Raw genomic sequence first — 23,230 nt, forward strand, 5'->3', positions numbered from 1 at the left:
AAAAAAAAAAAAAAAAAGTAAGATCTAGTCCAAGGCCAGGCGTGGTAGCTGGTGCCTGTAATCCCAGAACTTTGAGAGGCCGAGGCAGGCGGATCATCTGAGGTTAGGAGTTTGAGACCAGCCTGCCCAATATGATGAAACCTCATCTCTACTAAAAATACAAAAATTAGCCAGGGGTGGTGGTATGCACCTGTAATCCTAGCTATTCAGGAGAATTGCTTCAACCCGGGAGACGGAGGTTGCAGTGAGCCAAGATCGTGCCTTTTGCACTCCAGCCTGAGCAACAAGAGCGAAACTCTGTCTCAAATAAATAAATAAAATAAAAATACTAAAACTAGAGTGCCCAAAATCGAGGTGACAGAGTCTTGGGTTTTGTTTTGTTTTTAAGCATTTATTGAATGTGCCAGGCATTATTCTTGTATTTTTTCATGCATTAATCAATCATTTAATCCTTAACCCGATGAGGCAGGTACTTATATCATTTCATTCCAGGTATAAGCTTTCTGCTGGGTAGAATGAGACCAGAAAGCCTATGGCTCAGCATAGGGCACAATACTTCTCTCTTACCAGCTTACTTTTTTTTTTTTTGAGATAGGGTCTTACTTTGTTGCCCAGGCTGGAGGGCAGTGGTGCTATCTTGGCTCACGGCAACCTCCACCTCCTGGGTTCAAGTGATTCTCCTGCACCAGCCTCCTAAGTAGCTGGGACTATAGGCATACGCCATGATGCCCGGCTAATTTTTGTATTTTTGGTAGAGATGGGGTTTTGCCACGTTGGCCAGGCTAGTCTTGAACTCCTGACCTCCAGTGATCCGCCCACCTTGGCCTCCCAAAGTGTTGGTGTGAGCCACCGTGCCCAGCCCATCAGTTTACTTTTGAACTTCTATCTCAGCCTGGTTTTGAGAGAGGATGGGATGAAACAGACAAAATGAGACACACTAAATATAGCAGGGTTTCTCAATTTCAGCATGACTGGTATTTTGGACTAGATACTTCTTTTTCATTTTTGTAACTTTTACTTTTCGAGACAGCGTCTCACTCTGTAACCCAGGCTGGAGTGCATGGCACAACCATGGCTCACTGCAGACTCCACCTCCCAGACTCAGGTGATCCTCCCACCTCAGCCTCCTGAGAGGCTGGGACTACAGGCACCCGCCACCATGCCCAACTAATTTTTTTTTTTTTTTTTTTTTTGAGACAGAGTCTCACTCTGTCGCCCAGACTGTAGTGCAGTGGCGTGATCTTGGCTCACTATAACCTCCACCTCCTGGGTTCAAGAGATTCTCCTGCCTCAGCCTCCTAAGTAGCTGGGATTATAGGCACGTGCTACCATGCTTGGCTAATTTTTGTATTTTTAGTAGAGACGGGGTTTCACCATGTTGGTCAGGCTGGTCTTGAACTCCTGACCTCGTGATCCACCCTCCTCAGACTCCCAAAGTGTTGGGATTACAGGTGTGAGCAACCGCGCCCAGCCCTTGTTTTTGTTTTTTGTTTTGTTTTTTCTTTGAGATGGAGTCTCACTCTGTCGCCCAGGCTAGAGTGCAGTGGCGCAATCTGGACTCACTGCAACCTCTGCCTCCTGGGTTCAAGTGATTCTCCCCCTTCAGCCTCCTGAGTAGCTGTAGTAGACTACAGGCATGCGGCATCACATCCAGCTAATTTTTGTATTTTTTAGTAGAGACAGGGTTTCACCATGTTGGCCAGGCTGGTCTTGAACTCAGGTGATCCGCCCACCTCAGCTTCCCCAAGTGTTGGGATTACAAGCGTGAGCCACTGTGCCCAGCCAAATTTTTGCATTTTTTGTAGAGATGGGGTTTTACCATGTTGCCCATGCTGGTCTCGAACTCCTGGGCTCAAGCGACACAGCCACCTCTACCTCCCAAAATGATTGGATTACAGGCATGAGCCACCACGCCCAGCCGGATAATTCTTTTTTTTGTGGAGGCTGTCCTGTGCATTATAGGATATTTGGCAGGATCCCTAGCCTCTACCCACATGGATGCCAGTAGCACCCTAAGTCATGACAAACAAAAATGTCTCCAGACTTGCTGAATGTTCCCTGGGGGGCAAAACTTCCCCCAGTTGAGAACTACTGGGTTACAAGAAGGTGAAAATCCATATATTCTGACTTCGTCAATCAGGGAAGATTTGCTAGACACAAGAGTTTAGCAAAGTGGGAAGGTTTAGAGGAGTAACACACAGCAAAGAACAGTTATCAACTAATGTAACTTTAGGAAAAAAAGGAAATCTAGGGAAACCTAGAATCATCTTCCCTATACAGGCTATCACTCCTTCTCTTCCCCCACTGGAAAGCCACAGCTCAGAAAGGGCAAATTGAGAAGACTTCTGGTGGTATCAATTGCCCCATCCAGTTACAAGATAGGTTTTTGTTTTTAAACCACCCTCTTCCCCATCTCCTACTCCCATCCCTGGAGAGAAATACAGAAGACAGAGGTTATCTGTCCAGGTTTTGCCCAAAGGGCCCCTAAGGAAGTTTCCCCTGAGGTCCTCCCCATGCCTGTTTCTCTAAGTCTACTTCAAGAGTGTGGAAGCAAAGGCCCATTCATACCGAACAGCACTGGGGTAGGGGGTTTACTTTTTTTCCAAAGCAATAAGAGAATTCTACCCAGTACCCCAGGTCCCATAGTAACTTCTCTGACTTGTAATTCCTCCTCCTGATACCAGAGACCTCTGTTTCCTGGAGACCAAGAACTGCCCAGATGGCTATGGACCAAAGTGACAGGAAAGCACTTGAGATAAGAGTCTGCAGAAATAACTTGCTCACTGAAGCAGTTAGGGGGAGTGAGTGTTCTCTAGAGAGGAAATTATATAAACATGAGGCATATGGCCGTGACTCTGGAGGAAAAACGTAAGAGCAGCAGAGAAAAGGCAGAGCAAGCAGGACAGATCTACTGCTGGGTCCAAAAAGACACTGGAGAACCTTTCCACACTTATTTACATCAGTGTTGCTTCACTGCAAGCAGTGGCTGAATCAGGCTTATTTAGATCCTCACCATGAAAAGAACGCTAAGCAGAAAAGCACAAAGTAGGGACCAAATACAATGGCACGGCTCTGAAGTCAGGAGAAACCATCTCCAGAGGAAGGTGAACAATGAACCCCTTGCACTCAGCCAAACCCAGACAGCAACCAGAAGGAATGAATTCAAAAGGAATACTTTGGGACTTGCAGCAAATCTTGGAACTGGGGTGACCAAGGGAGGCAGCAGCATTCCTCTCCCGTCAACACCCACTGTCACCCCAGCCTGACTGGACTATTCACCACCCGCAAACCATGATGTGCACATTCCCAGCTCTGCCCTTTGCACTATTTGTTCTCTGTTTGAATGCAGAACTACTAATGGAAAAGATCACAGACTTTGGGGTTGAATCCCAGCTCTGCTTCTTACTTGACCCTCAAAGCCTCATTTCCCTCATATAAAAATGAGAATAGGCCAGGTGCCGGTGGCTCACACCTATAATCCCAGCACTTTGGGAGGTCGAGGTGGGCAGATCACCTCAGGTCAGGAGTTCGAGACCAGCCTGGCAAACATGGTGAAACTAAAACACACAAAAATTAGCCGGGCGTGGTGGCAGGTGCCTGTAATCTCAGCTACTCAGAGGCTGATGCAGGGAGAATTGCTTGAACCCGGGAAGTGGAGGCTGCAGTGAGCTGAGATCGCACCATTGCACTCTAGCCTGGGTGACAGTGTGAGACTCCATCTCAAAAAAATAAACAAAAAAAAAATGAGAAGAATATCATAACCAATTTCATGACGTTGTTAGGAGGATTAAATGAGATAGTACCGTAAGTGCCTACACTGTAAATAGTAAAATGTGATCCTTCCCATCTTCTTTATTTCTCCCCATTGTTCAAGCCCACCTAATGTCTTTCTCTGTGAAGCCTTCCTGAACACCCAGTCCAGAGCAATCCTCTTCCTCTAAACCTCCAGCTTCTAGCACTTGTGGCTCTGAGACAGACCTTAACTTCTATCTTAAGGAGCTCCCTATCTTTTCATGGTCATGTATCCCTGATCCTTAACATGGTTTATGTGGTGGGTGACTATATACTTTATTGTTCAAACTGGTACACTTATGAGAATGAAAAGGGGTGCTATTAATGATTACACAGGGGAAAACCAAGACTGCCCTGGGCAAACCGGGTGTGGGGCTGCCCAACTTATAAGACATCATTCTCTTCTTTATTTAGGAAAAACATGTGTAACCCTTAATTCCAAGCCCATCCTCCACCAGCTGAAAGCACAAGCCAAACAGCCTGTTTTCTGACCATCAGAGAAAGAGTTCAGGGAAAATACAGCTATACTTAGCAGCATGAGGAAATCTAAGCTGCCAATAGAAGAAATACCATCTGAGGGCCACAAGTAAATAAATACAAACTTTCTTTTCTTTTCTTTTTTTAAAGACCTACTAGTTGGCCAGGCGCAGTGGCTCACGCCTGTAATCCCAGCACTTTGGGAGGATGAGGCAGGCAGACCATGAGGTCAAGAGATTGAGACCGTCCTGGCCAACACGGTGAAACCCCGTTTCTACTAAAAATACAAAAATTAGCTGGGCATGGTGGCACATGCCTGTAGTCCCAGCTACTCGGGAGGCTGAGGCAGGAAAATCACTTGAACCTGGGAGGCGGAGGTTGCAGAGAGCTTCATGCAACTGCACTTCAGCCTGGCGACGGAGTGAGCCTTCGTCTCAAAAAAAAAAAAAATTAAATGAAAATAAATAAATGAATAAACACCCACTAGTTGAAAAGACTCTCTTATCCTGAAATGTTCTTTGTGGCCTCAAGAGGAGGGGCAGGGAGGGGTTCTAGGCCTGGCAAAGTAAACCACTTCCCTTCTGAAGCTGAATATGGTATGATAACTACTCTTCAGAATAGTTAATGGGGGAGAAAAATAAACGAGACAGAAAGCCAGAGAGAGAGAAACCCTCTCAGCAGAGAAAATAGAAACAATACTGATGCCAGAACTACAAATTTCTAAGGAGAGCCAGCTCCTGATTCCTGCTTCATGCCTGAGAACTGCACACAATACATTGTCCAAAGGCTCCAGGATGAACACCTAAGATGCAATGCAGCCCCAGCCTGAAGCAAAGATTTCTCCCCCCTAGAAGTGAAAGATGAGTCACCATAAATAGGACATTTGGTTAAATAAGATTTTTTTTTTAATGGAACATCCTATTGTCTCTGTGGCAGAGGCTGTAGAAAATTTCTCTGGTATCAAATACTAAAAATACAGTAGCAACGGGAGACTTGGCTGGATTACCAGCTGTCTTTATCCTGTGCAAAGAGGAGCATTCATGATTTTCTGAAAGTTATAATTAAACTGTAGTTTAACAGGAACATTCAAACTTAAGAATGTATCTGTCTAAATCATCTCTCTCTCTTTACACAAGAAACTTAACAGGGTATCCTCTGGAGAACTGGATGGAGAGGAGAGAAGAAAAACGATCTTTATCTTTTTCATTTCATATCCCTTTGGTATTTAAATTTGTTCATGAAGTACACATTTACTACTTCTATAATTTAAAGCAATCTAGGCTGGATGTGGTGGCTCATGCCTGTAATCCCAGCACTTTGGGAGACCAAGGCAGGCAGATCACTTGAGGTCAGGAGTTCGACACCAGCCTGGCCAACATGGTGAAACCCTGTCTCTACTAAAAATACAAAAATTAGCCAGGCATGGTAGCGCAAGCTTGTAATCCCAGCTACTCAGGAGGCTGAGGCAGAAGAATCGCTTGAATTCAGGAAGTGGAGGTTGCAGTCAACCGAGATTGCACTACTGTACTCCAGCCTGGGCGACAGAGTGAGAGTTCACCTCAAAAAAAAAAAAAAAAATTAAAGCAATCTAAATTGTTGGCATCTACCAGTATGTCTTGCCATCAGTTCACCTGTTAACCTTCTTAGAGTCTAATTTTCTCATTTCTCCAGGCCCTGGAGAGGCTATGTGATGATGAAAGCTCTAAGACACAACCTCAACTTTCACAAGTTCACAAGTTTGAAAGGAAGAGCTAAATCTTGCTCCTTGGGGGATGAATGCAGGGAGAGAAAGGTCATGATTCCAGCAATATTGGAAAAATCAAGTATTTTCCAGCTTCATATTGCTGTAGAGAATATACTATTAGGGCTGGGTACACCTGTAATTCCAGCACTTTGGGAAGCCAAGCCAGAGGGATTGTTTGAGTCCAGGAGTTCAAGACCAGATTGGGCAGCGTGGCAAGACCCTGTCTCTACAAAAATACAAAAAATTAGCCCTGCAGGGTGGCACTGCCTATAGTCGCAGCTTTTTCAGGAGGCTGAGGTGGGAGGATCACTTGAGCCAGGGACGTGATCACACCACTGCATTCCAGCCAGGGCAACAGTGAGACCCTGGCTCAAAATAAATAAACAAATACAAAATAAAAACAGAGAATATACTGCTAACCTGGGGGTGGGGGGAGGCTCTGGAGGATATACACTGGAGAATAGATGCATGCAAAGAAATACTATTTGGTGAGGTTTCAGATCCAAGGGCACTTTACCACATGGTGGAAGAGACCAGTCATTTGGGTTACTGGGGGGGAAAATCCAACTGTTTAGCACTTAGAACGGTGCCCCCAAAACTCTACATTAGTCCTCCAATAAGCACCCTGTGGTGGAATCAGACGTAACAAAAAGGGATTGGTTCCAAATGGCCTTATGCATTGAAATAACTCCCCAAATTTCTTTTTCACAAGGAAAATGTCTATGTAATTGGTGTTAAAATGGACCTTCTCCCCAATTCAATATGAAGACAATTCATTTATTCCAGCAGCTGAGTCTGCAGCAGGAACTAAGTGACTTTCAGGATTTGTTAAAGAACAGAATCTGTCCCCCAGGGGAATTTGTAGAGTTTCAGATATCTAAAAAGGAAAGCTCAGCAAGCCATCTGTCTAGGTTTCTTCAGGGCAGTATAACTCAAAGTAGAGGGGCCGGGTGACCTGGAGTCTGTCTCTGGTTAGCTTTTCGCTGCTCACTGGGGATAATAGCCTAATGCCTCTTGACGGCTCAGCATGGCTGGGTGAGTCCAACTGGCTCAGAGAGCACCAAAAATAAGCCACAAAGCATTCAGTAGTCATATTTATGGTTTTGATTCTAAACACACTTTGTGTTTATCCCTTCCAAGTGGAGAATTTTTATGTAATGTGTGTGCGTTAAGGCCAAAGGAGAAACCTGGAGGCAAAGGAATGCTGGTTGTGGGTCAACAAATATGCCTGATGGATTATGTATGTTTGGTTTAAAAACACTGACTGAAAGTAAAATATCGTTACTACTTCTAACTTAGAAATGAGTTCAGCCCGCCAGACAGAAACCGCCATTCAGAGGAAATAAAACCGTGAGCACCCGTTCCCTCCACACCCCCGAGGTTCACCTGGAGGCCAGTGGGCCAAGCGAGGCCTTGGGAGCGGAGAACTCAAAGAGGGGCGGGGAGAAAAGAATAAACACACCTCGAGGGGCTCGGCTGGCGGCGGCACAGTCCTGGTCCTTTTGACGAAACTGACCAAGATGACAGCAAGCAGAGGCTCAAATGCAGAATTCAGACCCAAGACTTCTCCCAGCTCTCGGGCGGACCCCAAAGGCGGGGAGCCAAAAACCGAGAGACTAAGCAAGCAGCATTCTCACGCTCCTAAGCTGGCTTCTCGCTCCTCGCTCCTCATGCTCCAAACCTGATCAGGCCCCAACCCCCCTCCCCACAACTCAGTGTTCCCTCCACACGGACCGTCGAGGCTTCCCCAGATCCCACGTCTTCGTCCTTCCTGGACCCCGTGCTCCATTCCTTACAGTCACAGACAGGGATCGGTTACCTGTAGAGCAGCTCGACAATCCTGCAGGTAGTCCTCCATGATGAAGCCCAAAGTACGCCGTCGCCCCTGGTCGAGGAGAGGTGCCCGTGGTCGAGGAGAGGTTTCCCCGGCGAATGCACCCCGCCCGGGACTCAGGGGCTAGAGGCCAGAGTCAGGAGGCGGGACTCGAACCCGCCACAAGGCGAATCGGCCTCCGACCCCGGGAGGAAGTGCGTAACCGGGTGCTCCCGAGCTCGGCGTCGCCCCTCCCCCAGCGGCGGAGGCGGGGCTCTACGCCCAGAGGCTCCTGGGACGACTTTCCGGAGAGGCCAAGCGGGTGTGGCGTGGGGCGACGTGGGAAACGTAGTCCTGCGGCTCCGCGATGTCCCTAGCTACCGAGGGAAGGAGCGTTTTCTGAGGGATACGTCGTTTGGTAAACAAATGTGTATGTGTCACAGTAACCCATTATTGTGGCATCTGAACTTTCCCTCTCAGATCAGGCTAAGTATAACATCTTTCCATATATCACACCGAGCATCTGGTTGACATTTTAAATGACACTTGGCAAAACAGATCATCTTCTTTCCCGAAATTCTGCCCTTTACCAAACTGATTCAATTGCCACCAGTTTTGTGGTTGTTCATGTTAGGAGAACATTAGAATAATCTTTGACCCCTCTTGTTTACCTAACACAGTCTCCTGCCAACTCCTGCTGCTTCTCCCTTTGCAACTCTGTAGCCTGTTTTTTTTCTACAGCCTTGGCAAATATCTTTCTCCTTCCTTTCTTGGACAATTGTAACCTTGACTTTTTGCTCTCTGCCACCCTAATTGTTCCAACTGCTCTTGCAGGCTTTAGAGTTGCTTGAAGTTTCATCCTGTGGCGGCCCTGTACATAGAGTTTAGGGAACCCTTCAGAATGTAGAGTTAGGTTCCAGCCTCCCTTAACTGCCACTTTCCAGCCGCAGGGTAGTGCAAGTACTGTAAATAAATGGACACTCGTCATCAAAAATTCCCTCATTTATTTATCTATCGCTTTATTTCCTACCATCAGCCTCACACCAGCTTTTCCTGCTTCCCCAGCTGTAAATCGAGAGGAGGTGACTGATGAGAGGCCTGTGGTGGAACCAAGATCCAGAGTACAGGGGTGTTGGATCTCCTGCCTGCTCTGCCAGTTCTTTTTTCTTCTTCCTCTTCTTCTTCAGATGGAGTCTTGCTCTGTCATCAGGCTGGAGTGCAGTGGCAGGATCTTGGCTCACTGCAACCTCTGCCTCCCGGGTTCAGGTGATTCTCCTGCCTCAGCCTCCCGAGTAGCTGGGGCTACAGGCACGTGCTACCACGCCCTGCTAATTTTTGTATTTTTAGTAGAGATGGGGTTTCACAGTTTTGGCCAGGTTGGTGTTGATCTCTTGACCTCGTGATTCGCCCGCCTCGGCTTCCCAAAGTGCTGGGATTACAGGCATCAGCCATCGCGCCCAGATCCTGGAGCTTCTTCCACACCCTCTGCACTCTAGCAGGTGCACAACCCAACCAGTTTCATTTCTAGACTTAAACATGATACAGCAAGGACTTGGAAAGAACCTCTGTGGAGGGCTCCAGAGGGAAAAGAGCTGGGTTTGTTTGTTTGTTTTTAACATTAACTGAGTAATATATGCAAATATCGTGCTCTTTGGTCCTGCTTCTGTGGATCGAGAGCAAAGGACTGCTATACCCAGGGAGAGAGCCCAGATCCAACAAGCTGCTTCTGTCCAGCCCTGCTCCTCCCCACTCAGCAAGGGCACTTGCTCTTCCCTATTCTCACCAGAGAGGCACAAGCGCTCCGTCCCTTCCAGAGGCAGGCGGAGGGAAGAGAAAGGGTCTGTTGTTTTTCTCTCCTGTTTCTTGCTCCCTCTCTGCTGATCACAAAGCTGCTGACCGGGTCAGAAAGCCCTGATGGAAATCCACCAGCGCTGGGCAGGCCCCTCCTCCTCCAGGGAGCTTGTCCTTGCCTAATTTTTCTTCGTCCCGATGAGAACAAAAAGAGAAAGAGAAGAAAAGAAAAACCACAAACTTCCTTTGAAAACCAGCTTGTAGTCAGGGCCTGGAGCGCATGCCCTAGACTCAGCGACTCAGGAATCCTGAAGACTCTCTGAGTGACCTGGAGCACCTGGGCTCCGCCCCTGCCTGCCTTCACCCACTCCAGTGCCCCCAGTACTGGGCGTGAGTCCGGAAGTGGCCACAACCGAGCCTGTACCGTCGCTTGCAAAGCTGTGTAAACCTGTATAAGCTCAGGCATTGACAGCTGGAAGGCAGCTGGCACTGGCAGACCCCCTCATTGCACCTATCTTCCCCATCGCATTGCCACAGCTGAACCCTCCTTCTCAATCTTGGAACAGCACCCACTTCTTTAAGGTAAAAACTTTATTTTAATCATCTTCTTCACTTCTTCTCCCACCCCTCTCCGTTTCCTCTCCAGCTCTGGGGAGCTGACACCTGCTGTCATTCCACCTTTGGTCTACAAGTCTGGATTGCTTAGAGGAGCTAAGTCAGGAGAGATATGTAAAGGGGATGCTGCTTGGTCCTCCTCCTTTTAATGAAAGCACGAAACCTTCCCCCTCTCCTTATGAGCAAGTAGACGGGGCACTGTGGCCATGGTTGACATATTCTGAGATAAAAATCTAAACTATTGATTGCATGAAGACGTAGGTCAGACTGAGAAAGAGATTGGTGTGGGACAGTAAGGGAATTGTTCCTACGGAGAGGAAGAGTGTCTTCTTGAAGTTACATACCTGTTTTACATGCTTCTTCCAACTTTTGGCTCTGTACTGCCATTGATTAGGGAGGAGCCAGGGTTATTTTAATTCCCTCACCCACCACCATAATTCCAGCTGGAGAGAAAGTGTAGGACTTGAGGAGCTGACAAAGAGGAGGAGGAGAATGAAACTTTGATTTGTCTGACTATCCTCTCTCCCATTCTTTCCTACTCTGAAATACTCCATGCCCTCCCCAGCAGGATTAGACCTGGTAGAGTAGAAACCCTCCATTACATTTCCTGCCCCTGCCTCTTAAGACTTAGCCCATTTAGCTCTGCCCAGTTCCTCTGAGACCCCACTCCCTCGGGTGTCCACTCCTGGGTTCCTTTGGCTCACCTCTCCAGCCAGCTAGCTGCCCAGCCCCACTTCATCATTGATCATTTCTGGCACTGGACAGAAAATATAAAAACTAAGGCCTGCTTTTCTTTTCTTTTTTTTCTGAGACAGAGTCTCACTCTTGTCACCCAGGCTGGAGTCCAGTAGCACAATCTTGGCTTACTGCCACCTCCACCTCCGGAGTTCAAGCAATTCTCCTGCCTCAGCCTCCTGAGTAGCTGGGATTACAGGCACCCGCCACCGCCCCGGCTAATTTTTGTATTTTTAGTAGAGACGGGGTTTCATCATATTAGCCAGGCTGGTCTTGAACTCCTGACCTCAGGTTATCCACCCGCCTTGGCCTCCCAAAGTGCTGGGATACAGGTATGAGCCACTGTGCCTGGCCGAGGCCTGCTTTTCTTCAAGCTTTTTTACTTTTCCAGGCTCTGGCATCTGCTTTGAGGTTCACCCTAAGTGTCATTTAAGGGGAGAAGAAAAGGAGAGAGAGAAAGAGAGAGAAAAAAAAGTGTAAGGCCTGCAGGCAGTTTTTGCTACTCTGATTCTAAATTAACAACATGTAAATGATATGCAGCTAGCATAAACATATGTGAATCAAGAGGATAATCAATTTGAGTGATAATCAATTTGAGTTACTGAAATTCTATTTCAGTAACTTTAATGTTCCTCAATCTCATCTCCCAGGCCTTCCCCTAGCCCCAAATTCATGTAGGTTTACAAGAAGGAAGCGGTCTCAGGTTGGGAGGAGGGTGGGGAAAAGACAAGATTTCTAACTAGTTTAATTTATTTTATTTTGTTTTATTTTATTTTTGAGATGGAGTTTCCCTCTGTCGTCCAGGCTGTAGTGCAGTGTCACAATCTCAGCTCACTGCAACCTCCGCCTCCTGGGTTCAAGCAATTCTCCCACCTCAGCTTCCTGAGCAGCTGGGACACAGGCACGCGCCAACATACCTGGCTAATTTTTCTATTTTCAATGCAGAGAGGGTTTCGCCATGTTGGCCAGGATGGTCTCGATCTCCTGATCTCAAGTAATCTGCCCGCCTCAGCCTCCCAAAATGCTGGGATTACAGGCGTGAGCCACTGCGCCTAGTCCCTAACTAGTTTAATTTCTCCCTGTTTCTCTCCCTGATAAAGAGTGGGAGGGGAGCAAGGAGATTAAAGGGAGATGTTTTCCAAAGGGCAGGATTTGTGGTTTTTTATTTATACCCACAGCATTAGTTAAATGTCTATCTGTACTTGCCTCAATGTGCCTCTAGTGCTGATAGAGAGCAGGTTAAACAGGTCCAGTGTTCACATCTAAAATGACCTGGATAGGACTGGGTGCAGTGGCTCATGCCTGTAATCCCAGCACTTTGGGAGGCTGAGGTGGGAGGATCACCTGAGGTCAGAAGTTTGAGACCAGCCTGACGAATATGGAGAAAACCCGTCTCTACTAAAAAATACAAAATTAGCCGGACATGGTGGTGCATGCCTGTAATCCCAGCTACTCCGGAGGCTGAGGCAGGAGAATCACTTGAACCCAGGAGGCAGAGGTTGCGGTGAGCTGAGATTGCGCCACTGCACTCCAGCCTGGGCAACGAGAGCAAAACTCCGTCTCAAAAAAATAAAGATAAATAAATAAAACCACTTGGATGGGAATAGACATAAAACTTCAGGTAGGTGAATGTAGAGGGAGTATTGTTAAGTAAATTAATAATCAGCATTTTCGTATTTCATAGAAATAGCGGGCAAGAGAGTATCTCTGGGTTTAGGCAGTTTCTGGAAGAAAAAAAAATGAACTGAGGAAAAGTTGCTGTCTCAACTCTAGCTGTCAAGAGATGCTTACTGGGTCCAGGCACCGTGGCTCATGCCTATAATCCCAGTCCTTTGGCAGGCTGAGGAGGGCGGATTACTTGGGCCCCCAGGAGTTGAGACCAGCCTGGGCAACAAAGCAAGACCCTGTCTCAATTTAATTAAAATGAATTTGAATATCTTTATTAATTTTTTTTTTAAAAGAGAAGCTTACTGGAAGAACTTGTGGGGAGTGCTTTTTGTGCCCCTAATCTGAAGTCACTTATCAAAACCAGTCTCTGATTCGTCCCCCCTACCTACATTTCCCCTCCCAGCTTACAGGAAACCCCTCCCAAGGCCTTTATACTGTGGTCTGGTATTGCTTATGGTTCGGAAGAGCCCTTTGAGGAGGAAGACTTCCCCTTCTCACCAGCATTTCGCCTTTAGGGGCATGACACTGACTCTGTGCCTCCTCCATTCTTCACCCCAAGCACTATGTGACTGTTAATCTTTTTATCCTTGGGTGAGGCAGAGAGAAGGTATCCCTAAAAATACAAGCAGCCTGTGTATGCTTAGTATGTTGTGTGAAGGGGCAGGGTATGGGGTAGGGCAGAGGAATTATCCCTGTGAGGGAATATGGCTATGAGGGGTTACTGATGTGATGCCTATTAGAGTAAGCTAAAGATCATCATATTAATAACCATTAGCGTAGATTTAACATTTCTTTCTCCACCTCTTTTCCTTCTTTCTCCTTTGTGCTCTCCCTTTCTCTCTGTCTTTTCTTCCTTCCCTGTTACGATCTGTTTCAGGGAAGCTGACTCCACCCATGTCTTCAATCCCACCAGTCTTCCCTCCGCCCCGTGCCCTCTTGGTCTCATCTGGTCACAGCAAGTTAGAGGTGGAAAGAGCTCAGCACAGGACCCTTCTGTTTACACATATACTGCCCATAGCCAGGAGTGACTGCACAAACACTAACCAGCCTTCTACACTACATTCCTTTTCCAAGACTTATCTGGGTTAGTTTGCTTTCCAGCCCACTGATTTTCTTCTTATTGAACAGGTCCCTCTTTTGCATCCCAAGCCTGGCTTAGGCAAGTCCCTGAGGTCAGTAAACACCTTCAGTGCCCCTCAGCTGAGTCCCTTTTGACTATGGAACACCATCAGCCTGAGGATCCGACCCCTGGTAAGGCCGGGACTGCAGAAGCAGTCATCCCTGAAAACCATGAGCTTCTGGCAGGCCCACATGAGCACCCTCAGAACACAGATGCAAGAGATGCTGATGGGGAGGCTGGAGAACGGGGCCAAGCTTTGCTGCCTGGCCAGTGTGGGGACAACCTTGAGTCCCCTCTGCCTGAAGCTAGCTCAACTCCACTGGGGCCAACCCTTGGGACACTGCCTGAAGTAGAGACAATGAGGGCATGCTCCATGCCCCAGGAGCTTCCTCAGTCCCCCAGGACCCGACAGCCTGAGCCAGATTTCTACTGTGTCAAGTGGATCCCTTGGAAAGGAGAACGGACACCTATCATCACCCAGAGCAGTAACGGCCCTTGCCCTCTCCTTGCCATCATGAATATCATCTTTCTTCAGTGGAAGGTAAGAGAACACGCAGTTAGGGGTGCAAAAAATATCAGGGAGTACTCTTCCCTGACCTATTTCCTTGATCATCCTGATATTCTCAAACCAGTCAAAACTTTTCAGATTATTCTCCATATTTCTCCAACTTGAGCAAATGAGATAAGATGTTCCTAAAAACAAAGAAAAAAAAAAGAGGAAGATCTGTCCTACCCCTGTATCCCCTACTCCCTAGCCTTGCAAGATTTCACATTCATTCCCTTGTGCCAGTTGCAAGCCTTTTTTCCTACCCCACCCTACTACTGGAGCTCCCCCTTGCCTTTCCATGGGTTCTTCCTTTAGTGCTCTTTGGGGGAAAGCACACACGTGATCACCCCTTCTGCCTTCAGGTGAAACTCCCCCTTCAGAAGGAAGTGATCACATCGGATGAGCTCATGGCCCATCTTGGTGAGTGACTGGGCCTTGAAGAGGAATTACCCAAAGGGTTGCAGAGCTATCCACTCAGCCAGACTATTCAGGGATCTCCATTTGGGGGTTCTGATATGGCAGGGAGGGTAAGGGTCTATGGGGCTTCTCTGCAAGGCTGGATAATGAAAAGCAAAGGTGTCGGGAGTCCTGGGTTGTAACACCAATTCTGCCGTTAGCTTTTGTATCTGACCCTGGGTGGGCCCTTCACCTTTATGAGTCTCGCTTCCTCTGAGAAATGAAGAATCCAGATTAGACTCTAAGTCTTTTCCAGCTCTGAAAATCTGTGTTCTGTGACATTACCCGAGGAAACTTAGCTTTTGAGGCAATTGGTGGGGTAAGCTGATAAGAGGTCCTATCTTGTAGGAAACTGCCTCCTGTCCATCAAGCCCCAGGAGAAGTCAGAGGGACTTCAGCTTAATTTTCAGCAGGTAAGGCAAAAGGTCTGCAGGCATAGGGGTTTGCAGGTTTGTAAGGGGACATCTTGAAATACTAAGAGAAGCTTTTGTTGTTCTTCAGAGGTTTCCTTGAACCATGATTTTATTCTGCAGGAGTCAAAGGAGAGTTTATCTTTGTCCTAGAAAATATGTTCATTGGCCGAGTGCTCACACCTGTAATCCCAGCACTTTGAGAGGCCAAAGCGTGAGGATCACTTGAGGCCAGGAGTTCGAGGCCAGCCTGGGCAACATAATAATACCCCTGTCTCTACAAAAAAAAAAATTTTCTTTTCAAGAATTAGCCAGGTATGGCGGTGCGTGCCTGTAGTCCCAGCTACTCAGGAGGCTGAGGTGGGAGGGTCATTTGAAACCAAGAGTTTGAGGCTGTAGTGAGCTAGGATCACACCACTGCACTCCAGCCTGGATGAAAGAATGAGACTTAAACTCTAAAAGAAAAACAATGTTCATAGAGAAGGGTTGAGGCAAGGGAGAAATGGAGTGACTTGTAAGAGAATCGCGAAAGAAAAGCAACAAGGTTAATTTTTAATTTCTGGAGGTGGGAGTGGAGTGGTGGGAGAAAAGGCTAGAATGTCTATCATCTTTTTTCTACCCCCAGAATGTGGATGATGCAATAACAGTGCTGCCTAAACTGGCCACAGGTCTGGATGTCAATGTGCGATTCACAGGCGTCTCTGATTTTGAGTATACACCTGAGTGCAGTGTCTTTGACCTACTAGGCATACCTCTGTACCATGGCTGGCTTGTTGATCCACAGGTGAGGGTGGGAGGGCCCACTGGGACCTTATCCAGCTTAAGCTGACATGAGAGAGGCAAATTCTTGTGGGGTAGAGGTTAGGGAGTTAGGGGTTAGATTGGCTTGGGAGGGAAACAGGGTTTGGAGACTGGACCCAGTACAGAATTCCTTGAATTTTAACCAATTTTGGGGATAACATGCAAATACAAGCAAACTACATGCAAACAGGTCAGTTCTTTAGACATCAAAAATTCAGGAACCAGATGGGTTTGGTGGCACATGCCTGTATTCCCAGCTACTTGGGAGGAGTTCGGGGCCAGTCTGAGCAACATAGCAATCCTATGATGAATGGTTCCTGAAATTTTTTTTTTTGAGAGACAAAAAAAAAGTGTTTAGGAACCATTCATCATAGGGTTGGAGACCTTGTGAGCTTTGTTCATTTCCTTCCTTAAAAAAAAAAAAAAAAATCCCAATTTTTTTGGAATCCTACCATCCCACTACCCAAGCAGAGTCCTGAGGCTGTGCGTGCAGTTGGGAAACTGAGTTACAACCAGCTGGTGGAGAAGATCATCACCTGCAAACACTCCAGTGACACCAACCTCGTGACGGAAGGTGACATTCCTCCCCTTCTCATGAATAGTATGTGGAGGGAATGATGGCTACTTAGGCTTATTTTTTATTGTGTGTCATCTCCCACCACATCCCACTAGCTATAAGCTTCACAAGAAGGAGCTTGGGGAATTTCTGTTTAGTTCATTGGGGTATCCCCAGTGCCTGGCATGAGGTAGCTGCTCTATAAGTATTTGTTAAGTGAATGAATACAGCCAGGTTTCAAGAAAGGGACGTCAGAAGGTGGGACTGACCCCTGGGGCTTTTGACAGGAGCTCTCTGGATGGTCCTTCCTGTTGTGGACCTTGAATTCAAGCCAAGTTTCCCTCAACTTGTCCCCTCTGGCAGGCCTGATTGCAGAGCAGTTCCTGGAGACCACCGCAGCCCAGCTGACCTACCACGGACTGTGTGAGCTGACAGCAGCTCCTAAGGAGGGTGAACTTAGTGTCTTTTTCCGAAACAACCACTTTAGCACCATGACTAAGCATAAGGTAATGCGGGTTTGAGGGCGGCGGGCTGCGGTGCTGTCATTTCCTGGTGCCTTTTTCTCATGGGTCCAGCTGGGATCAGCTAGATTAAGCCGTGGTAGCAAGTGACCCGTCAAATCCCTGTGGTTTACCACAACAAAGGTTCATTTCCCGCTCCTGGTGCTTGTCCACTGTGGACTGGCTATGGTTCTGTCCCATACCATTTTCACTCTGGGACCCAGCTGACAAAAGATCCTTTATCTGGAATATATGCGGGAACACAGAGAGAGGGGGGCACTGTGCATTCATGCTTAGAGCTTCTGTTTGGAAATGACACATGTCATTTCTGCTCACATCTTCTGGCCAGAGCAAGCCATAAGGGATAAGCATGCCGTTGATGGGACAGGAAAGTCCGATCCTCCCCTAGGAGGGGGCAGTGAAATTTTTGAACAATGCTGGTCTTCAAAAGTTAGAAACTGCCAAAGTTCTCTAGGATTTGAGCAGCAGAGGGAGGGGTCTCTGGTTCTCAAAGGATTTATCCTAAGAGCCATCAGGCAAGCCCAGAGAACAACGGGAAATGGGGGGAGCAGGGTCTTGTGTGGCATCTCAGCCCCGACGACTCCATGCCACGCTTGGCCAGAATGACCACTGTGCTCACATCCAACTGGACATACACTCAGACATCCCTTTCTTCCCCCCAAGGCCACACATATTTATAAAACGTCCACATGCTGAGGGGCTGGGTGCGGTGGCTCATGCCTGTAATCCCAGCACTTTGGGAGGCCGAGGAGGGCGGATCACGAGGTCAGGAGGTCGAGACCATCCTGCCTAACATGGTGAAACCCCATCTCTACTAAAAAAATACAAAAAATTAGCCAGGCATGGTGGTGGGTGCCTGTAGTCCCAGCTACTTGGGAGGCTGAGGCAGGAGAATGGCATGAACCCGGGAGGCGGAGCTTGCAGTGAGCGGAAATCACACCACTGCACTCCAGCCTGGGCGATAGAGCGAGACTCTGTCTCAAAAAAAAAAAAAGGTCCACATGCTCATACCGAGATTTCTGGCAGTGAACTGCCTCTGTATCACCTGTCCCCGCAGTGAGCTCTGTTCTTTTCTTTGTAGGGTCACTTATACCTACTGGTCACTGACCAGGGCTTTCTACACGAGGAGCAAGTCGTATGGGAGAGCCTGCACAATGTGGATGGAGACAGCTGCTTTTGTGACTCCGACTTTCACCTGAGTCATTCCCTGGGCAAGGGGCCTGGAGCAGAAGGTGGGAGTGGCTCCCCAGAAAAGCAGCTGCAGGTAGACCAGGTGTGTAGGGCACTTAGGAAAAGTGCAGAGAGCACATGTGCCTCAGAGAGCTTTTTGCCACATACATTTTAACCGCTAGAGGCCATGTGAACCCATGCCTCTTTCTCTGGGTTACCTCAGATCGTCTCCTCACTTGGTGTGTATTCTCTGGCACCACAGATAATGCATTTGGCTGTGTGTGCTGCTCCGTAGGGAGAAAGAGCTAGAGAATTTGAGGGATGCGGAAAAACTGATTTGGAAACCTCGCCTGAATAGCCACAGCTCTGGGCCTCAGCCCACTGTACAACTCTTGTTCTCCTCAGGACTACCTGATTGCTCTGTCCCTGCAGCAGCAGCAGCCACAGGGCGCGCTGGGGCTCACCGACTTGGAGCTGGCCCAGCAGCTTCAGCAAGAGGAGTATCAACAGCAGCAGGCAGTGCAGCCAGTGCGGACGCGGACACGGGCCCTGTCACCGCAGGTGGGCTGCTGCCCGGGCGCCCACACTCCCGGTTTGCACTTCATGCTTTGCTGGGTCCAGAACACCTATTATTCCTGCACTGGTCTCTTCAAGGTTTCTTCTCTCAGGGCCCTTCCCCTGCCTGTACCTCTCCCCTGGAGTCCCTTCCTATCTTCCTCTCCCTACTCCCTGTCCCAATCCTGACACCCCTCCTTCTAGAATCTCTTCTTGTGCGCTTCCAAGGAAGTTCAGTGACCGATTGTTAAATTCGATACAGGGGAGAGGAGCCACATCTGGACGCCCAGCTGGGGAGCGTCGGCAGAGGCCGAAGCACGAGTCAGACTGCATTCTGCTGTAGCTCTGCCCCAGTGCCAGGCTGGCCTGCCCCTTCTTCCAGAGGCTATGGCTAGTTGGCTTGCTCCCCCGCCTCCATCCCTGAGATGTGCTGGATAACTTATTTATGGACTGTTGGGGATCAGAGCAGGCGACAAATGCCAGGGTCAGACTTGGTAATGTCCTTGACCTCACGTGCTGCTGCCTTCTCTGCCTCCCACCCAGGACAACATTAGGATTGGTGGGTTTCTGGTTCTCAACTTCCAGCCCCTGAATAGTCACATGTATATACAGACTAAGGCTCTGGGGTGAGGTCCCTATCTGGAATGCATCTCTCCTGCTTCCCATCCCTGTTGCCTGGACGCTCCTGATCACCTAGGCAGGCCTGTCTCCAGTTGTTTCAGAGCTTAATTTGGGTTTCTATCTCTGTTATTTGTAATGCCTTCCTGGGGTTTGGAAATAAAACTTCTGGCCTGGCACAGTGGCTCACGCCTGTAATCTCAACAGTTTGAGAGGCTGAGGCGGGCGGATCACCTGAGGTTAGGAGTTTGAGACCAGCCTGCCCAAAAAGGTGAAACCCCATCTCTACTAAAAATACAAAAAATTAGCTAGGTGTGGTGGTGGGTGCCTGTAATCCCAGCTACTTGGGAGGCTGAGGCAGGAGAATCACTTGAACCCGGGAGGCGAAAGTTGCGGTGAGCCAAGATCGCACCACTGCACTCCAGCCTGGGCGACGAGCAAAACTCTATCTAAAAAAAAAAAGAAAGAAAAAGAAAAAAAAACCTTCTTTCCCGAGATCTGTTGCTTGCCTTAGCCTGAAGCAATGGGGTTAAGTATTTGACCCAATTGGAGAATGCAAAAAGCGGGAGGTGGGTCAGAGGCAGGAAGGTGGTTACCTGCCTTGTCTTTCCCCTTCGCCTCCCTCGCCCCTCTCCTCCCCTCCTCCCCTCGCCTCCCCTCTTTTGATGATGGAGTACTCTGTTGGCGCGTCAAGGTCTGGAGTGCAGGGTCTCAGCTCACTGCAACCTCCACTTCCCGGATTCAAGCAATTCTGCCTCAGCCTCCTGAGCAGCTGGGACTACAGGTATGCCCCACTGCACCCAGCTAATTTTTGTATTTTTAGTAGAGACAGGGTTTTGCCGTGTTGGTCAGGCTGGTCTTGAATTCCTGACCTGAGGTGATCCGCCTGCCTTGGCCTCCCAAAGTGCTGGGATTACAGGCGTGAGCCACTGCGCCCAGCTGCCTGTCATTTCTAATATAGCCGGCAGGGGGAACCAAAGCCTGACTGTTTTTGTTTCTGTTTTGTTTTGTTTTCTATGGGAAATAGTGCTCTCATGGGAGATGGGTTTCCAAATCTCTGGTTGGACACATGCATTTGAGGGTTGTACTCTCCACTAACCCAAGAATTCCCAGCTGGGAAGGATAGCTTGACCCTCCGCTTGCTTCCCAGTTCATACAGATGGTCCTTTGCTCCCCCTGACCATTTCTCACCTTGTTCTGGTGCCTGTTTCTCAATTATTTTTGCCTGAAGTTTCCTGGAGAATGAGGGTGAGGGGAGACATAGAGAGGGTGGGTGTTGATTACTGTAGCTCTAAGGCAAAACAGGATTCCTGCTGAATAGCCAAGTGCACATCAAAGGCACCTCCAACTCCAGTGCCTCTTCCAGGTCCAGGTCCTGCTCCACCCAAACTTCAATCAGGGAACACAAACAACAGTGAAGTTTGCCAAAAGAATTCAAGTATCAGTGAGATGTTCTGGCCAGGGTACAGGAGGGATGAGTGAGGCAGAAACTATCAAAGAAAACTCATTTCCCCACACCCAAGAAGGAGCTGGATGACCCAGGTACAGATATAATTTTGAGATGAGGAAAATTAAAGGATTTTAAAGAAACAGTTCCAACCTCAACAAGAAGCTACAGCATGTGGTGCTCAGTGAGGGGTTATCCCAGCTGGTCTCCCACGTTCAGCCAAACACGGAAATCTCAGATCCTCGGATGTCATGTGGGGTGGGGCAGGGAAGTCTCACATGTCTTCAGCCCTGCACAAGGCCAGGAGGGCTGACTGGCAATCCCCTTTCACTGCATCCTGCAGACAAGGGAATTCAGTGTGAGAAAGATCCACCACTACTATGGCCCAAGTACTCTCTCCCCTCCTTTGGGTTGGTCCATCATAGTTCATCTGGAAGGGAAGGGTCCTTCCTGGAGCTCAAAGTCCTGCACTGCATTAACCAGAGACTCCTGGGTTTTCTTTTCTTTTTTTTTTTTTTTAAGACGGAGTCTCGCCCTGTTGCCCCAGGCTGGAGTACAGTGGCATGATCTCGGCTCACTGCAACCTCCGCCTTTTGGGTTCAAGTGACTCCTGCCTCAGCCTCCTGAGTAGCTGGGATTACAGGTGCGCACCACTATGCCTGGCTAATTTTTGTATTTTTAGTAGAGACTGGGTTTCACTATGTTGGTCAGGCTGGTCTCGAACTCCTGACCTCGTGATCCACCCGCCTTGGCCTCCCAAAGTGCTGGGATTACAGGTGTGAGCCACCGCCCCTGGCTGACTACTGGGTTTTCTATGGGGCAAGAATATATTCAGCTCTGTGCAGGGAGTGAGGGTGGAGGTGAGGAGTGAAGGCCTGGGGCTCCAGGCTAAGAAGTAGCCAAGTTTCACCTGGAGAGAAGAGTAGAGGGACTTCCCAAATTTCTTCTTGAACTCAGCTCTGATACTCAGGAGGTCGGTCTCACATCGAGAGATAAGGATGCGAATCAGGACCTGGTAATTGGGCTCAGTTTCCTAGTAGGGGAAGAAACAGATGGGGGGTGGTTAGTGAGGGTCTCACTGAGAGTAGGGGGTTGAATGGCATGGAGGGTTATTGCAGAACGGGGAGCCAAGGTGGGAGTCAAGGGATAAGAGTGTACATTATATATTATCTCGGGACAAAAGTTATCTTTGTCCATCCTCGTGGAAGATGACACAGCAGGAAAGATCAGTCTCTATGGGGGGCAGTTTGAGTATTTATTTCCTTCTACATGTCTTTTCTGCCCCTACCATTAGCTTAGAGCTGTGTACCTCCAGAATTTGATGGTGAGCAGCTCCAAAGATAGGTACATCAGGGAGGCTAGAAAAGATTTGGTGCATATAAAGACTGCCAGCATGAAAACCAGGAAAAGTGCTTTTAACTTTCAAGTTAGTGAATATCCAAGGAGGATGTACTTGCCCTACCCCCAAACTGAGCTGATGGGGCTGTGATAGGGAGCAAGGTTTTGTGACTTCTGGTTCTGATTCCAACCCAATAGGGCCATCTCACAGCCCCATCTCTGCATATTAGTGTCTCCGGTTGGACCCTTAGGGTGCAACGTTGCTATCTTCCTCCTGTACATGCAGCAGGCCTGTTTTTTGGCTAAAGAAAGTAAGGAAATGTTCAGTTTGGAAATAACAGGCCAGGCACAGTGGCTTACGCCTGTAATCACAGCACTTTGGGAGGCCAAGGCGCATGGATCATCTGAGGTCAGGAGTTCGAGATAAGCCTGACCAAGATGGTAAAACCCCGTCTCTACTAAAAATACAAAAATAAGCCGGGTATGGTGGTGGGTGTCTGTAATCCCAGCTACTTGGGAGGCTGAGGCAGGAGAATTGTTTGAACCCACGAGGCGGACGTTGCAGTGAGCCAAGATTGCGCCATTGCACTCCAGCCTGGGCAAGAAGAGCAAAACTCTGTCTCAAAAAACAAAAACAAAAACAAAAAAGAAAAAAAAAAAAAGAAAAAAGAAATAACAGGCCAGGTTTGGTGGCTCATGCCTGTGATCCCAGAACTTTGGGAAGCCAAGGCAAGCAGATCATTTATGGTCAGGAGTTCGAGGCCAGCCTGGCCAACATAGTCTCTACTAAAACTACAAAAATTAGCTGGGTGTGGTGGCGCCTATAATCCCAGCTACTCAGGCGGGTGAGGTAGGAGAATTGCTTGAACCTGGGAGGCAGAGGTTGTAGTAGAGTAACCACCACCGCACTCCAGCCTGGGACAGAGCGAGACTCCGTCTCAAAACCAAAAAAAAAAAAAGAAATAACACAGATACAAGTCATCAAAATCCTGAATTATAATTGATTATAGTAAGTAATGTGTTGTTATGAGAGATTTCTTTTTTTTTTTTTTTTTT

General features: G+C 48.1%; 3 protein-coding genes across 11 annotated transcripts in view; 1 reads left to right on the plus strand and 2 right to left on the minus strand.

Annotated features, from left to right (window-relative positions):
- Nucleotides 1-9,017, minus strand: part of PRUNE1 (prune exopolyphosphatase 1) — a 32,542-nt gene extending 23,525 nt beyond the window's left edge. Inside the window, exon 1 of one of the 4 annotated variants that reach the window (XM_017877752.1) lies at nt 7,833-9,017. In XM_017877752.1, coding sequence (XP_017733241.1) covers nt 7,833-7,871 — 39 coding nt within the window. In that variant the 5' untranslated portion in view covers nt 7,872-9,017. The remainder of the gene's footprint in view (nt 1-7,832) is intronic. The other 3 variants (XM_017877751.1, XM_017877753.1, XM_017877754.1) reach the window with 3 other exon arrangements.
- Nucleotides 9,018-9,211: 194 nt separating this feature from the next.
- MINDY1 (MINDY lysine 48 deubiquitinase 1) lies at nt 9,212-19,666 on the plus strand. 5 transcript variants are annotated; one of them, XM_017877759.1, is made up of 10 exons: nt 9,212-10,199; nt 13,764-14,296; nt 14,665-14,722; nt 15,107-15,171; nt 15,794-15,952; nt 16,441-16,543; nt 16,889-17,031; nt 18,128-18,319; nt 18,649-18,777; nt 19,034-19,666. In XM_017877759.1, exons 2-10 carry the CDS (start codon nt 13,853-13,855, stop codon nt 19,112-19,114), a joined length of 1,374 nt encoding a protein of 457 aa, XP_017733248.1. In that variant the 5' UTR covers nt 9,212-10,199; nt 13,764-13,852; the 3' UTR covers nt 19,115-19,666. The 5 variants fall into 5 exon arrangements, with proteins under 5 accessions (XP_017733248.1, XP_017733245.1, XP_017733246.1 ...); XM_017877756.1 differs by having other exon boundaries at nt 18,128-18,278; nt 18,622-18,777; XM_017877757.1 differs by having other exon boundaries at nt 18,128-18,278.
- Nucleotides 19,667-20,809: 1,143 nt separating this feature from the next.
- Nucleotides 20,810-23,230, minus strand: part of ANXA9 (annexin A9) — a 27,756-nt gene continuing 25,335 nt past the window's right edge. For both annotated transcript variants that reach the window (XM_017877764.1, XM_017877765.1), the window contains 2 exons: nt 21,747-21,869; nt 20,810-21,173 (listed from right to left, as the gene is read on the minus strand). In XM_017877764.1, coding sequence (XP_017733253.1) covers nt 21,111-21,173; nt 21,747-21,869 — 186 coding nt within the window. In that variant the 3' untranslated portion in view covers nt 20,810-21,110. The remainder of the gene's footprint in view (nt 21,174-21,746; nt 21,870-23,230) is intronic.

This window comes from Rhinopithecus bieti, unplaced genomic scaffold (assembly GCF_001698545.2).
Source record: "Rhinopithecus bieti isolate Rb0 unplaced genomic scaffold, ASM169854v2 scaffold_10548, whole genome shotgun sequence".
NCBI lineage: Eukaryota > Metazoa > Chordata > Mammalia > Primates > Cercopithecidae > Rhinopithecus > Rhinopithecus bieti.

Coding starts and splice junctions, on each gene's coding strand:
- MINDY1 (XM_017877760.1), top strand. CDS start 10,356: ATGCTGCTTGGTCCTCCTCCTTTTAATGAAAGCACGAAACCTTCCCCC. Junction 16,544..16,888: donor CACCAACCTCGTGACGGAAG/GTGACATTCCTC, acceptor CCCCTCTGGCAG/GCCTGATTGCAGAGCAGTTC. Junction 17,032..18,127: donor GCACCATGACTAAGCATAAG/GTAATGCGGGTT, acceptor TTTTCTTTGTAG/GGTCACTTATACCTACTGGT.